This window comes from Schistocerca gregaria, chromosome 2 (genome assembly GCF_023897955.1).
Source record: "Schistocerca gregaria isolate iqSchGreg1 chromosome 2, iqSchGreg1.2, whole genome shotgun sequence".
Lineage (NCBI taxonomy): Eukaryota > Metazoa > Arthropoda > Insecta > Orthoptera > Acrididae > Schistocerca > Schistocerca gregaria.
The window spans coordinates 436,667,150-436,684,718 of NC_064921.1; the positions used below are offsets into that span (position 1 = coordinate 436,667,150).

Consider the following 17,569-nt stretch of genomic DNA (forward strand, 5'->3'; position numbering starts at 1 on the left):
AGCCACTGCTTCTCAATAAAGTAGCTCCTCAGTTTGCCTCACAAGGGCTGAGTGCACCCCGCTTGCCAACAGCGCTCGGTAGACCGGATGGTCACCCATCGAAGTGCTAGCTCAGCCCGACAGCGCTTAACTTCGGTGATATGACAGGAACCGGTGTTACCACTGCGGCAAGGCAGTTGGCATTATAAGTAGCTGATTAACAGGAAAAGAAGAAGAAGAAACGGTGATGGTCGACGACATATCTTCTAAAAAATAGTGAAAAGCATGGCGGGTCAAAATTAATGTCTGACAAAGACGAAATGTAATATCGGCTATTTCATAATTTTTCCGAACGAAAGAAACAGATGTCAGTTCAGGTTTCATTTTCTTTTTCACACCGTGGACATTACTTTCTAATAGCTCGCTTATTTCCCACCAGCCGTCTAACCTATTCAGTTGGTTTTTATAGTAGCAGTTCATAGGATTCCATAAACACTCACATTGACGGTAAAAATCTGTCAGCTTACCGTTGAATCCACATTCCACTCCACAGACCAACATTTTTAAACGCAGTAAATACAGACACACACATGTTCAAATGTGTGTGAAATCTTATGGGACTTAACTGCTAAGGTGATTAGTTCTAAGCTTACACACTACTTAACCTAAATTATCCTATGGACAAACACACACACCCATGCCCAAGGGAGGACTCGAACCTCCGCCGGGACCAGCCGCACAGTCCATGACTGCAGCGCCCTAGGCAGCTCGGTTAATCCCACGCGGCCACACCCGTTCAACAGACACAGCAAATAGTTACTGAACTACGACCATGCGACCCGACGTCCATACTAGGAAAGGGGACCCAAGGCCAACCCACCGCCAACGCTTTGATGTAGGGCTGGCAGTCAGAACAACAGCCAAGGCCAACTGCTCCGTTGATACCGATTTGCTGCCCACACACTCTAAGCACATCTCGGCCAACAAAGTGGTTGGTTGTAGTTCGTTGGCCTTTGTTGGCCCAGTGTGTGCGCGCCTTAACTGTGGCACAGGATACGTCCCATAATTTGGTACTCTGTGGCCAGCGGCGTATGCAAGTGGATGTAGAACACCTCAGGGAAGGCAGCGGTCGCCACATAACACACCTGTTCGTCGGTGAGGCCGCGCCAGTTGGCCAGGGTGCCATCCAGGTCTCCATCAGGCTCGTCGCTGTCTTCCCAGGCGTTGTGAACAGGGGCATCGGACAGGCTGTTGTTGTAGACGTCGTTGACGGACAGCAGCGTCCAGCCGCACACCAGCGCCGCCACCACCAGCAGCGACCACACCGCGCGGCTCCTCCGCATCCTGTACAACAACACCACTTATCATTGGGCAACTACAAACCGGCTGACACAGACTTCGATATTGCCATGTACGCTGAAGTGACGAAAGTCATCAGATAACGACATGCACGTACACAGATGCAGGTAACATCGTGCATACAAGGTATAAACGGGCAGTGTATTGGGGAGCTGTCATTTGTACTCAGGTGTTCCGTATGAAACGGTTTCCGGCGTAATTATAGCCGCACGGCGGGACTTTGAACGCAGAATGATAGTTGGATCTAGACGCAAGCGACATTCCATTTCGGAAATCGTTAGAGAACTCAATATTCTGCGATTCACAGTGTCAAGAGTGTGCCGAGAATACCAAGCTTCAGGCATTACCTCTGTACGCGGACAACACAGTGGCCGACGGCCAACTCTTGTTGGCCGAGAGCAGCAGCGATCGCATAGGGGTGTCAGTGCTAACAGACATACAACACTGCGGGAAATAGCCGCAGAAATCAATGTGGGACACACGACGTATGTATCCGTTGTGACCGCGCGACGAAATTTGTCTTTGGTGGCCTGTGGCAGCAGACGACCGACGTGAGTGCCTTTCATAACAGCTCGACATCCCCTGCAGCGCTTCTCCTGGGCTCGTGACCATATCTGTTGGATATACTTATATGGATATGATGACTGTCCTTTAGGACATGTCCCAAATAACAGACACCATTGATGACCTGCAGCCGTCTAGAACGAAATTAGAATTATATATTAATACCTTCAGCTGCTGACGGGTGTTGATGTTTATCAACGTGGAGTGGTAAAAATGTGTGCCCCGAACGGGACTCGAACTCGGGATCTCCTGTTTGCATGGCAGACGCGCTATCCATTCGAGTCCCGGTCGGGGCACACAATATCACCTGTCCCCGTTGATATATATCAACGCCCGTCAGCATCTGAAGGTATTAATGTATAATTCTAATATCTGTTGGATTCTAGACGCCTGTAAAACTGGTGGCCTGGTCAGGTGAGTGCTGATTTCAGTTGGTACGAGCTGATGGTATGGTCCGACTGTGGCGCCAGCACCACAAAGCAATGGACCCAAGTTGTCAACAACGCACTGTGCAAGCCGTGGTCGCTGCGTAATGGTGCGGGCTGTGTTTACATGGAATGGACTGAGTCCTCTGGTCCAAGTGAACTGATCATTAGGTGGAAACGGTTATGTTCGGCTACTTGGAGACGATTTGCAACCATTCATGGACCTCATTTTCCCATGGTAACGCGCCATGTCACCGGGCTACAGCTGTTCGCGATTGTTTTGAAGAAAATTCTGGACATGTGACTTTCATTCTTTCCCGACGGATGCGTTGCAAATACACTCCACGTGTTTTCCGACGAATCTCATTGTGTAAATCGCAACAATATTTCATCGATGCCACTGCTCTGCATCATCAGGTGATGGCAGTTGTACGGCGGACAATAAGCACCGCCTGGAATCCAGCACCGACTACAATTAAATCAAAACAGGGAAAACGAGAACTTCCAATTCATGCGACGCAGCGCACTGCTGAGATTTAATTCAGCTTTTAACCACAGGAGCGTCCGGCAGCACAGTCATTGCCCACAGGGCACACGTGGAAGGCCTTTCTGCTGCTCCGAGCAGGCGACACTAGGAGCGCCGGTTTCCCCCAACCGCGAGGGTCTTCCCGCGCACGCGTATTTCTTGCTCCCGACCTGATAAATTCCGATTATCATCAGTCACGCCTTGCATCAGTGACAGCAGCAACTGCCACCACCTGATGATGTCGAGCAGTTGCATCGATGAAACACTGTGCGGTTTACACAATACGACCCGGCGGCAAACTCGAGAAGTGCATTTGCAAATTCTGGACAGATCGAGAGAATGATCTGGTCACCGAGATCACTCGATATGAATTCAATCGAACATTTATGGGACATAACTGAGAGGTCAGTTCGTGCGCAAAATCTTGCACCGTCAACACTTTCGCAATTATGGACAGCAATAGAAGCAGAATGGCTCAGTATTTCTACGGGGACTTCCAACTGTTTGTTGATTCCATACCAGGGCGAGTTGGTGCACTACACCGGACAAAAAGAGATCCGACACTATTTTAGGAGGTATCACATGATTTTTGTCACCTCACCGCATTAGTGCCACCAGTAACAGATACATTAACGTTGTTGATATGCCCATTGTTCATTCCCATTCCCTCCCCCCCCCCCCCCCCCCCTCAAAGAAAAAGAAGCGGACTCTGTCCAGGTAATAGTAGCACAACAGACACAAAAGTAAAGTAGAATCAGACAGTTTGCTAACGTTACTGAGTGCAGAAGCTATTACTTGTAGAGTACACAAACGTTATTGCGAAGGTTACAGATTAAAATAGCAATTAGAAACATATGTAGAACGTTATGTTTTCTGAAAAAGAAATGTATTAAGCTACAATATAAATGTATTATAAACTCTTTTCCTATCTACTTTGTCCGGAAGTGAAACAAAATGTTTACATACTTTTTGTAAGTGTGATTCAATAGAAGAATGCTGAAGATCAAATTGGTATGCGCGTATATCGGATAATTCATGAAACGACACTGAACGAAATCGAAGAGAGAAGAAATTTATCGCACAGCTTGACTAAAAGAAGACATACTTTGACAGGATATATGGTTCAAATGGCTCTGAGCACTATGGGACTCAACTGCTGTGGTCATCAGTGCCCTAGAACTTAGAACTACTTAAACCTAACTAACCTAAGGACATCACACACATCCTTGCCCGAGGCAGGATACGAACCTGCGACCGTAGCAGTCGCACGGTTCCGGACTGCGCGCCAAGAACCACGAGACCACCGCGGCTGGCGATAGGATATATCATGAGGTATCAAGGAACAATTACGGCGGAGTGCTGAAGAGTAATACCACAGAATTTTTTTGGTGAAAACGCTTAAAGCTTTTTAATTAAATCAAATGTTATTAACATTCTACGTCTTTACATTCCATGTCTACATACTTATTTCTCAACGTAATCACCCTGGTGACGAACCACATTTTCCGCAACGACAGACCAATTTATTGATACCGTCACTGTAAAATGCCTGACTTCGTTGATAGAACCACAACCTGACCACTGCTCGCACCGCTTCATAACTATCAAAGTGAAGTTTTCGAAAGCGTTCTTTAAGCTCTGGAAACGGATGAAAATGGGATGGGACCAAGTCGGGACTGTATGGAAGATGAATCATGAGAGCGAAATCAACGATCGAATCGATTACAGCACTCTGTTTCTCACGCACCGACATATTTACGTTATACACCGTAATGTTACACATCACAATTCGGAGCTTTCTAGCGGCAGAGGATTGCAAATATAAAGACGTGAAGAATAAAGATGGAGAACGTTAATAACATTTGTTCTTATTTAAGAAGGTTTATGAATTTTCACATTAAAAAATTCGGATGCGTTTCTTGTCAGCATGGCCTCGTTATTTGGTAATGGCAAGAAGAGTGGGAGGATATAAACTGTAGAGAGAGACCAAGGCTACACCACACTATTTTTTCCTATGACCTGTTCTCTGCGATCAAGTCCTGACGACGGCGAGTTGATGACCGACCACCGTATCGCCTTCTTCTCAATGGCGTCATTTGAAGGTAGTACGGAAGAACATGGGGTGAGCACACCACTCTGCCTGCCGTTTTCATGTTTCCGAACCTACGAGCCATTACTAATCATTCCAGTAGCTTCTCAGTTGTCCTCACAAGGCTGTGGGCAACTCATTTCACTCCCCCTAACGAGGAAATACGTTGCTGGATATGCTGAAAGCTGAATACGGCTCCTTCAATGGACGTCGGACATGCTAACTGCTGAGCTACGGAGATCGACCTCGAATGCAGCGCCCATGTTCGAATCGCTGTGGGGTGCCGTATTATACAGACAAACAAAGTCTTGCATACGTTAGATAAGTTAGACTACCGTGGAGCGCTGCATGAAACCATTCTTTAACAACAACAAGAACAACAATGTTGACAAACATTCTTTTTTTAACCATAAGAAAAGCTCTTCGAAAAAGGCGAACGCAGTAAAACCTTCAAGAAGTAGAATCTGTCGAACATAGGAACCTACCTGAAGCCATTCATGGTCAATGCGTCAGCTATGCAAAGACTGACTGAGACAAACCATGTGTTGGTAGGACACATCCAGATGTATAAAGCCATACACCTCCACATCCTCATATCCTCTCTCAAAAATTTTGACTGTCTCCCTCGACAAATCATGCATCCGCACGGACATTTACCCATCCTACCAACTATAAATCCACCCCACTTTTTCGTTATTTCCGTTTCAAAGTAAAACCGAAGATATCCCTGTGTCTAGTACATAAAAACATCCTTTAATTTCATCTTTAAACATTTCAATTCACTTGTGAATATCTCATATTTGTATTAGTGTTTTATATAGTCTAGTTAGCTTAACATGTCACTTGACTGACAAGTAGGTTGAATTTACCGCTGACTGTCTACTGTGCCGCCCATATGGGCTGGGAGGGGGGGGAGGATAAAATAAGAAAGAAAAGAGTACAGCTATATAATAGATTTGCTCTGAACAATTAAAATTAAATGACAATTTAAAATTAGATTATGTCATTCTGTTCAGAAGTTTAAAACTTTAAAAGTAAGTGAAACTATTTCATAAATAACTCAAAATCGTCAGATGGAACCAAATGTACCGTGACTATTATTACGGACTTCGCATTAATTCTACTTCTGCAGTGCAATCTTTAAAACGCTAATCATTGCAAAATACAGGAACGTATTTTTTATTACTTCTTAACATAAATAGCAACTCCGGCCTAACCTCAGTTCTCGAAGTGGTTCCTGGTCCCTGAATATCTATAAATACTAAAGTAAATTTTTTACTCATCCCCCTAACCAATAGGTTCGATGTGCTGTCATTTACTGAAACTGGAACTTTACCAATTGGAAACCCGCCTTACTCTGTGTCAAGAAGAAGCAAATGCAAAAGGTTAGGTATATATTAATCGTTAGCGAATAAAGGTACCCCTCAGCAAAATGGCAGCAAGGGACAGGTAGAAACACCAGGTGTACTTAATGTGTACGCTTGGTGGCCTCGTTCAACATAATGAAGAGGCTATTCCGGCAGTCATTGAGGGAACATGGTGCAGTCAACTGGAGATCGTGGCGCAAGTTGGAACAAACGAGGCCTGTCTTCTGGCTTCCGAGATCATACTTGAGTCGTTTTCCAGCCACTGGCGGAGATAGTTGAGAAGACCAGCCTCGATCACAGAGTTTGAAAGAAGCTTACAATTTGCAGCATTGTCACCAGAAATTATCGTGACCGCTGGTTCTGAGTCGACTCGAAGGACTGAACCAGAGACTTCAAGGATTCTGTGACAAGCTAGGTAGCGACATCCTGGACTTTGGACTTGTAAGATCTTTCTAAATGGGTCAGATGTGCACTACACTTCAAAAGTTGCTACCCTGGTAGCTGACTGCTTGTGGAGGATTATATTAGGTTACTATCCATCCAGTGCAGATAAGAACAGCTGTATGAGAGGCAAAAGTATTAGAGTAAGATCCAAAGGAATGCCCACCATAAGGGAGAGTATTAAAATTCTAATAGTTAACTGTTAAAGCATTCGCAATAAAATCCCAGAATTTGAAGCGCTCCTGAAGAGCAGTGAACTTCACGTAATATTAGACTGAGAAAGCTTGTTAAAACTTGAAGCTGAGAGGGGGAGATTTTTTGAAAAATTTTAGTGTACATCGAGAGGATTGGTAAATAGAGGTGGTGTATTTGTCGCAGTACATAAGGCACTCAAATCTGCCGAAATAGAAATTGAAGGTGCATGCCAAATTAGGTATCAAATTGCAATTGAATCATTCTATCAACCACCAAACTCACCTCCAGACGTTAAAGACATCTTTAGCGATAAACTAAATTCGCTTGTACTTAAGTTCCACAATCATACTGTAATTACCATGACATTCTAGTGGCAACAACGATTATCGACTGCAAAGGGCAACTTAACCAAGTAGAAAAATATATACGTTCAGTAAACTAAATAAATAAGCAGTAGTGTCGTATCTCAATGAAGAAACTGAAACTTTTAGCTCAGGACAGGAGAATTTAGAGGAGCTATGGGTCAATTTTAATAGAACAAATGACAATGCACTGGATAGATATGTACCCAATGGACAGTTCATAATAAGAGAGAATCTCCAAGGTACACAGTCAATGGGAAGAAACTTCTAAGGAATTCGAGATAACTGCATAATAAGTACAAAACAAAGCATATGACTATAGCTAGAGAGATGCTGAAAGAAACGCGTTCGTAGCAGAATTTTGTTTTATGATATTACACAAAATTCGAAGCAATTCTGTTTGTATTTAAAGGCTTCTAGTGGCACCAAAGTGAGCGTCCAGTCACTCACAGATGAGACAGGAACTGAAATTGAGGGTAGGAAAGCAAAAGCAGAAATGCTCAACTCCGTTTTAAAATGTCATTTTACAAAGGATAATCCAGGAGACTTGCCCCATTTTAATCCTCGTACCACTGAAAAGATGAGTGAAGTACGTGTTAGTATCAGTAGTGTGGAGAAAAAATAGAGAATCAATTAAACTAAACAAACCTCCAGGGTCTATTGGAATTCCTATAAGATTTTATGCTGAATTTGCTGCTGCCTTATCCCCTCTTTTAACTATAATCTAGCGTAGATGCCTCAAACAATAATCCGTGCCCAGTAGTTAGAAGAAAGCACAGGTCACATCCGATCATAAGAATGGCGGTAGAAGTGATCCGCAAAACTACAATGCAATATTCTTGGCATAGATTTATTTTAGAATCTTAGAACATATTCTGAAGTCGAACATAAAGAGAAAGAATGACCTCCTGCATGCCAACCAACAGGCATGTTTTCCGAATCATCGATCATATGAAACCTAACTCGCGTTTTTCTCATATGACATGCTGAAAGCTTTGGATCAAAACAATCAGATAGATGCAGTTCAAATGGCTCTGAGCACTATGGGACTTAAAATCTGAGGTCATCAGTTCCCTAGAACTTAGAACTACTTAAACCTAACTAACCTAAGGACATCACACACATTCATGCCCAAGGCTGGATTCGAACCTGCGACGGTAGCGGTCGCGCGGTCCCAGACTGTAGCGCCTAGAACCGCTCGGCCACTCCGGCAGGCTGTAGATGCCGTATTTCTCGATTTCCAAAAATCATTTGACTCAGGACCATATCGACGGTTATTATCAAATGTAAAATCGTATGAGGTACCAAGAGAAATTTGTGTATGGTTCGAGGATTTCTTGTTAGACAGGGCTATGGAGAGTCATCGAAATATGTAAAAGTAACTTCAGAGTTGCCTCACGGAAATGTGTTGAGACCCTTACTGTTCATGGTGTGGATTACAGACTTCGCACACAGTATCAATGGTACTCTCAGAGTTTTTGCAAATAATAGTTATCTATAAAAAAGGACTATCTGAAAGAAGTTGCCTAAATATTCATTCGGAGCTTGATAAGATTTCAAAGTTCTGCAAAGCTTGGAAAATAGCTTTAAATGTTCAGAAATATAAAACTGTGCACTTCACAAAATGAAAAAAAAAGTGGTATCCTACGACCTAAGTATCAGTGAGTCAACGTTGCTATCTGTTGGGTGCAACACTTCGAATGGATAAGAAACTTACGATCACATAAGCTCAGCTGTGGGTAAAGCGATGGGTAAACTTGGGTTAATTGGGTGAATACTGGGGAAATACGATCAGTTTACGAAGGAAACTGCTTATATAGATAACTTGTTCTGCCCATCCTAGAACATCGCTCAAGTTTGTGGGACCCTTGTCAAATACTACTAATAGGGGATACTGAAAGTATAAAAAAACTGTCAGCACGAATAGTCACAGGTGTGTCTGATCCAAGGAAGAGTGTCACGTAGATGCTGAAGAAATTGGATTTGCAGAACCTTGATAGACGTAAACCGTCTTGAGAAAGGCTACATACAGGGATCGAAGAACCGGTTTTAAATTATGACACTAGGAATATACAACACCCATTTATTGATCCTGTAGGTATCGTGAGGACAAGATTAGATCAATTATAGCATGCTCGGAGGCATTGAAACTATCATTCTTTCGCGTTTCATACGTGAATGGAACCAAAAAAGCTAATAATTGTTAGATTTGGACGTGCCCCGCTGCCATAAGGTTGACAATGGTTTTCGCAGTATAGATGTAGATGCAGATGTTAATAACTAGGCAAACGAGTCGCAGCCAGACAGCCGTATTGCCACACATTGTATCACATAACCAGTCAGGCAGTCACGTTTCATGCACGAATATCATGTACAATCCATCAGGTTGCCTGTGATATCCATGTGATTTACGAAGTGATCCTTCAGCAATGCTCGTGTGGGTGGCACTTTAATAACTCTGGAACTAAAAAGAAGTAAAATACAATTGCAACCGACTATCGAGGATCGAATTAGCGACGTTACTGCTAAAATTTGATCACGCTATGATTGAGCAACCTATGTATTCAGTACTAACATAGATATGTTTTTAAGTAAACAGCGCTAGGAAATATTCTAAACTTCAAAATAGATTATTCTTTTTTATTTGTTTTTATAATTATTTTTATTATTACTTTTTTTGTTTTAGAAATGCGTCGTTTTGCTTTAAAGAAACTGATGTCTAGACAGGCACTGACCACATCCCAAAGTCGTAGGGAGCCACTCCATATGACCCATTGTTAGAACAAGAACCAAGCTACAATTTCATTGAATAACGTGTCTGCTTTGAAAAAGTGAAGTTAGCGCTTCTTTAGCAAATTTTGCTGTCGCGATGAATGGTATTCTGTGGAATCGCCAGATTTTAGTACGTACAGTAGGTGGACTGTCAAGGCGTAGTTAATTTAGAAGAATGACTGCCTATCGAACGGGAGGCCCCTAACGATATACATCGAACGTGTGACATGATGCTGACCATACGAATGTGATGGCGCGAGTTACCTATTCTGTGTACAGTGTTCACGAGAACAACAACAAAACACGAAAGTTTATTAAGTTACAGCTAATTACAAATGAAAGAAGTAACTTAAGTTTCTTTACTCGTCAGCTATGTCTTCGTCATGCACTATTACCCGTGCTGTGTAAGCCGCCAGCAGCAATTTTTTTCCATAATCTGGGTTCAGTCTTGCTATGTCAGTCAGAAACATCGGGAGAGTATAAAGAAGATCGATTTTTCCACGAAAGCTTAAGTTATGTAGATATTACAAGAGGTATAACTCCCATACTACATAACCGAGGAATTAGATTTTGTCATGTGAGGATATGGCACTCTGTTAAATTTTCACTCATTCTATTCACAACCGAAAATGATAAACTACTTTCCCCTGGTAACGCACTAAAATTTTACCATAATTCACGCCACCAGACTCAAGTGGTCGACATCGGGTGACATTCTACACACATATTTATGGACCCTTGCGTTAGATAGGCAAACCTTGGAAATTACTAACGTTTCCTGCTGCGGTGTAGCAGAGTTCTCTGTTTCGGTTGATATTTTTATTCACGACCTAATATCAAACAGATGTGTGTCAAATATACCCCATAAGATTTCTATAAACATGTTTGAGTATCAGCTCTACAGATTTTAATAATATGAGTTTGATTCGAGAGCTGCTGATGGCGGTTCCAGAAAAGAAGTACTGCAAAGTGGTCTTACTGACCAGCCCGTAATCTACAAAATCTAACTCACAATATAAATTGGTGTCTGCGGAAAAAAAACCTTCATTCGTTTACAATCCTGGCCACTTCAGGCATAATTGCATAATTATCGTTATGGAATAGTGGTATTGTTAGATAGCTGTATTAGTAATACACTGCACTGCACATTGTGCTAACTGTATAGAATTGGTAGTGAACTGCATTGTGAACTCAATAGCAATTTAACGGGTTTATGCGTATATGCATTGCCGATTCCAAACATCTATAATGACTCTCTAGCGTATGAAGGTGTTGTTTGTTAAAAGGAAATAAAAATGTAACAACAAGTTTGAAATACCTTACAAAAACGTCTTACATCTGTCAATCTGTTTGCGGCAGTTAAGTAATTATAGCACCATCAAAACGTTCACATTATTCGAATACTCATTCAACAAAAAGATAAAAAACTGAAATTATTTGATTTATGTCATATGTCTTACCTTTGCAACTGGCATGACTCTGGATAACAGTGAGTAAATAAAACTCTGAAGTACTCTACATTTCTCAAGAAAAGTAGCATCAGCGTTGACGAAAGATAAACGCTTAGTAAAACCGCAGACTGTGCCTGCTGCCAACAACATCTTTGACAGAGGAGAAGACAAAGTAATTGTTTGAGACGTGATATCTGAATATACGACAAAACTAGGAATTGATGAAAGTTGTATTTCGACGTGATTGTTATTGCATTGTTGTATGCAATAGGATGTCCTATTTTATAGGTATTTAAAAAGAATAACGCTGTGGACATTCGTACTTTCATCAAAATGGAACGAGTCAAGGTGTACATTAACAAAAGACAAGTACATCATTCATACTCAATGTTACACTGTATTAATAATAAAGGTTTCTTAAAGTTAGTCATGCTAATACCAGCTAAATTTAACCAAGACAATCAGACAGAAAGTTGCTGCTATGAAAAAAAAAAAAAAAAAGGTTCGAATGGCTCTGAGCACTACGGGGCTTAACTTCTGAGTTCATCAGTCCCCTAGGACTTAGAACTACTTAAACCTAACTAACCTAAGGACAAAACACACATCCATGCCCGAGGCAGGATTCGAACCTGCGACCGTAGCGGTCGCTCGGTGCCGGACTGTAGTGCGTGGAAGCGCTCGGCCACCCCGGCCGGCTATGAAAATTCTACTACTTTCCCGTTTATATTAAATATCCATAATTTATCTCCAACTGTTGGTTGGTTGATTTGGAGGAAGGGACCAAATAGCGAGGTCGTCGGTTCCGTCGCATGAGAGAAGAATGGAGAAGAAAGTCTGCCGTGCCCTTTCAAAGGAACCATCCCTGCATTTGAGTGAAGCGATTTCACGGAAAACCGAAATCAGGACGAGCGGACGCGGGTTTGAATCGTCGTCCTTCGCATACACGTCCAGTGTGCCGACCAATGCACCATCTTGTTGGGTATCTCCTACAATTAGGTTAATATTTACATGGTTGCACTGGTGTTTTAGAAAGCAAATAGTGCGATCCGCACACCGTTTTCCTCGCTGTTGTCGACGTTCTTGATCTCGGACCATCTTCGTACTCAAGTAGCTCTTCAGGTGGCATCACGAGGCAGAGTGAAACAAAGTTCAATCCTCCGTTCACAGAAAATACCCTAACAGTAAAGTGAATCGAACCCAGGTCCTCCGCACAGTACACATAAACGCTGATGACTGGGCTATGGCAATATTATTCAAAGATATAGACCAAGGGAACATTAAAAATAAAAACAGTTGTAAAAGCTGTAGTAGACTCCGGTATAAACTACACAGAACTGAAATTTAGGCAAATAAGTATTAATGAAGAAGCAGTAAAATATTCTTAAATAATTTACGACTGAGCAAAATAGATGTTAGAGATAAAATTTATGTTTGGCGGCGCATGGGTTGATGGTCACTTGCTCTTGGAGAGGTGTTTTGGAAGTTACTTAGGATGCACAAATTTGCGATACTTTTTATCCACCAAAAATTGCGCCCTGTGGCGAACAGGAATGCGGGAGCTCCATGTGTGATACAAAGATACAGTTGCTCCTTCAATTTGATTTATCACTGCCACAAAAAGGTTGACCAGTTTTTCATGCAGACAATATAAAGGAAAACTGCATAGGTGCTAGATAAACCTCGTGACGCGCTGAGGCAGCTCCGGTTTACATTTGAATGATATTTATGCTCATGAGCCAGGTAAATGTTTTACAATAAACTGAACTGCCAGCTGGAAGGCATGTATTTGGAACCACTCTATTAATTATCGGTCCTAGTATACGTTTGCTGCATTCGTCGTTAATCATTGATGTAGTATGTGGACATTAGCAAAAATATGAAACTAAGAAAAGAAAATAGACGCTTTCATTCCGAAGTTCTGAACACCAAGCTCAACGACGTTTTAGTTATGTCGTTAAAAATATTGAAAACAATGAAATTTTAGATTTGCTTGTAAGCGATATCTATGTAGGCATGAAGCTGTTTCCGTTCAGCGGTCATCTTTTTTGGGGTGAGGAGTATATGCGCATGTGCATATGTTGAGTTAGCGCATGCTAGTTTTTTTTACTATAAACCAACGAGAAATTTGGAAAAGGAAATAACATTCAAAATAAAAAAAAGCTTTGAGGTTTGCTGATGATATCGGAATTCCGTCTGGGGTCCAAACGGCTGAGAGCTGCCGCTGAACGTAATGAGTAGTGTCATCGAAAGTGGTTATACGATGTGTATCTACATAAACGTAAGAAGGGTAGTTGACTTTAGTTAAATTATATTAGCTGATGCTGAGAAATGCCAGCAGTGGTAACACCGGTTCCCGTCAGATCACCGAAATTAAGCGCTGTTGGGCTGGGCTAGCACTCAGATGGGTGACCATCCGGTTTGCCGAGCGCTGTTGGCAAGCGGGGCAGTCAGCCCTTGTGAGGCAAACTGAGGAGCTAATTCACTGAGAATTAGCGGCTCCGATCTCGGAAACTGACATACGGCCGGGAGAGCGGGGGCTGACCATATGCCCCTCCATATCCGCATCAAGTGCCGCCTACGGGCTGAGGATGACACGGCGGCCGGTCGGTCCCGTTGGGCCTTCATGTCCTGTTCGGGAGGAGTTTATTTTAGTTTTACATGTTGAGAAATCTAGATTTGGGAAGGAGACACTAAAAATACTAAATGAGTTTCGCTATTTGGACAGCAAAAGCCTGACGATGATTGAAGTAGAGAGGACATAAAATGCAGAGTGGCAACAGCGAGAAAAGCATTCCTGAGAAAGAGAAATTCATTACATCGAGTACATATTTAAATGTTGGAAGGTAATTGAAACATGGACAACAAACAATTCAGGCAAAAAGAGAACAGAAATTTTTGAAATGTGACGCTACCGAAGAAAGCTGAAGATTAGGTGCATCAATCGAATAGTTAGGAGGTATGAAATGAACTGTGGAAGAAAGATAATTATGATACAACTTGGCCAGAATAAGGGTTCGACTGACAGGCATTAAGAGATCGTAAGTTTGATAATGGGGGAATGGTGGGGGAAAGAATTGTAAAGAGAGACCAAAGTATGAATACAGTTTAAGTAGGCTCAAGTGGACGTGGGTTGCGGTAGTTACGCAGAGAGGAAAATACACGCACAGAATAGGGTAGCGTGGAGAGTTGCATCATGTCAATTTTCGGACTGAAATTCACAAAAACAAAAGCACAGTTTAAATTGCTGCGAGTGTAACGAAAAATATACAATCTTCGTTGTCACAAATATATTTCTGATTTCCCGTAAAATGTTGTAGTTTCCGAGGTTACAGTTAGGTAGGAAACTAATAGCACAGCTTAAGGGGAGTGTCATGGATTTTTCACTTTCTTTCGTAATATGCAGAGTTCAATCTATGTTATGTATAAAATTGATCTTTACAGTAGCATTACGACTGTCTTTAAAATGTTGAAATACTTAAATCTGCACCCGTAGTCATGCCCGACTCATTTCGGAAACTCAGTGTTTCAGCGGAATTTCTGTGTGTGTAAAGGATCTTTCCTTTCGATGATTTTGGTTGACAACAGTATCTTTGGTTGACATCTGTATCTTTATATATGTATGAAGACGGTATCTGTTCTTTCGGGCATGTCCGAAAGAACAGGCGAGATAAGTCCCTGCAGTCGCACTATTCTCCGTGTCCTCGGTGGCTCAGATGGACGCCGCCACGGTATTTCTGCGTGTTCGGTCAGGGTGTTAGTTGCCGTCTGTAATAAAAAGACTGAATTAATCGATCAACAGCGAACTTCAACGGGTGTCTTACGACGTCCGCCCCGAGCAGAAGCGACGAACAAAAAAAAAAAAAAAAAAAAAAAAAAAAAGATGGATAGAGCGTCTGCCATGTAAGCAGGAGATCCCGCGTTCGAGTCCCGGTTGGAGTCCTGTACCTGTTACTTATATCAACGCCTGTATGCAGCTAAGGGTATACATTTCATTGTAATCTACACTCCTGGAAATTGAAATAAGAACACCGTGAATTCATTGTCCCAGGAAGCGGAAACTTTATTGACACATTCCTGGGGTCAGATACATCACATGATCACACTGACAGAACCACAGGCACATAGACACAGGCAACAGAGCATGCACAATGTCGGCACTAGTACTGTGTATATCCACCTTTCGCAGCAATGCAGGCTGCTATTCTCCCATGGAGACGATCGTACAGATGCGGGATGTAGTCCTGTGGAACGGCTTGCCATGCCATTTCCACCTGGCGCCTCAGTTGGACCAGCGTTCGTGCTGGACGTGCAGACCGCGTGAGACGACGCTTCATCCAGTCCCAAACATGCTCAATGGGGGACAGATCCGAAGATCTTGCTGGCCAGGGTAGTTGACTTACACCTTCTAGAGCACGTTGGGTGGCACGGGATACGTGCGGACGAGCATTGTCCTGCTGAAACAGCAAGTTCCCTTGCCGGTCTAGGAAAGGTAGAACGATGGGTTCGATGACGGTTTGGATGTACCGTGCACTATTCAGTGTCCCCTCGACGATCACCAGAGGTGTACGGCCAGTGTAGGAGATTGCTCCCCACACCATGATACCGGGTGTTGGCCCTGTGTGCCTCGGTGGTATGCAGTCCTGACTGTGGCGCTCACCTGCACGGCGCCAAACACGCATACGACCATCATTGGCACCAAGGCAGAAGCTACTCTCATCGCTGAAGACGACACGTCTCCATTCGTCCCTCCATTCACGCCTGTCGCGACACCACTGGAGGCGGGCTGCACGATGTTGGGGCGTGAGCGGAAGACGGCCTAACGGTGTGCGGGACCGTAGCCCAGCTTCATGGAGACGGTTGCGAATGGTCCTCGCCGATACCCCAGGAGCAACAGTGTCCCTAATTTGCTGGGAAGTGGCGGTGCGGTCCCCTACGGCACTGCGTAGGATCCTACAGTCTTGGCGTGTATCCGTGCGTCGCTGCGGTCCGGTCCCAGGTCGACGGGCACGTGCACCCTCCGCCGACCACTGGCGACAACATCGATGTACTGTGGAGACCTCACGCCCCACGTGTTGAGTAATTCGGGGGTACGTCCACCCGGCCTCCCGCATGCCCACTATACGCCCTCGCTCAAAGTCCGTCAACTGCACATACGGTTCACGTCCACGCTGTCGCGGTATGCTACCAGTGTTAAAGACTGCTATGGAGCTCCGTATGCCACGGCAAACTGGCTGACACTGACGGCGACGGTGCACAAATGCTGCGCAGCTAGCGCCATTCGACGGCCAACACCGCGGTTCCTGGTGTGTCCGCTGTGCCGTGCGTGTGATCATTGCTTGTACAGCCCTCTCGCAGTGTCCGGAGCAAGTATGGTGGGTCTGACACATCGGTGTCATTGTGTTCTTTTTTCCATTTCCAGGAGTATATATATTTGTCTGATAACTCCCATTAATGTCCTTTCTTTCCGTTTCGTCGGTACGAAGGGATGTTAGAGAGTGGGGCAAATATGAGTGGCCCTGAGGAGTGGATACAATTAGATGTAAATGGATGCGTATAGCCACAGACCCACAGCCCATGGCACACACACTATGTGTACCGGGGCCACGCGATCCACACTGCTTCAGAGCGTAGTGCGGCCTGCCTCAGTGTGAGTGCAGCAGTGCAAAGAGGACGATGGCACTCACTGTGGAGCAGCGGGTGTTTGTTGTGGAAAGTCGCGTGACAACGAAGTCATGGAAACGGTTTGGTTAGTAGTGTGCTGAGAAGTTCAGTGATGTCGAAGTGACAGTAAAGACTGCCATGCAACACTTGGCCGAAAATGGGGTCAGACAGAAGCTGTTTTGAACAAGTCAAAAACATTCCGAAACGTGCCCACACACCACAAAATGTGGCTGCAGTTCACCAGAAAATGCTTCAGAGTCCTACCAAATCAGTCCGATCCCTGTCGCAAGAGACCGGCACGCGCTCCTGGGCGCGGACCGCAACCGGAACGGATGCTGGACGCTCTGTGTCCGGGCGCGGACGGCGTTTGGAGCCCCT

General features: G+C 43.8%; 1 protein-coding gene across 4 annotated transcripts in view; it reads right to left on the bottom strand.

The window, feature by feature from the left end:
- LOC126325143 (alpha-(1,3)-fucosyltransferase 7-like) overlaps window positions 1–17,569 on the bottom strand; it is a 342,267-nt gene that overhangs the window by 106,809 nt on the left and 217,889 nt on the right. For 3 of the 4 annotated variants that reach the window (XM_049995150.1, XM_049995151.1, XM_049995149.1), the window contains exon 2: window positions 1,125–1,323. In XM_049995150.1, the coding sequence (XP_049851107.1) occupies window positions 1,125–1,322 (198 nt within the window). In that variant the 5' untranslated portion in view covers window position 1,323. Of the gene's footprint in view, window positions 1–1,124; window positions 1,324–11,539; window positions 11,771–17,569 lie in introns of those variants that run through there. The other variant, XM_049995148.1, reaches the window with a different exon arrangement.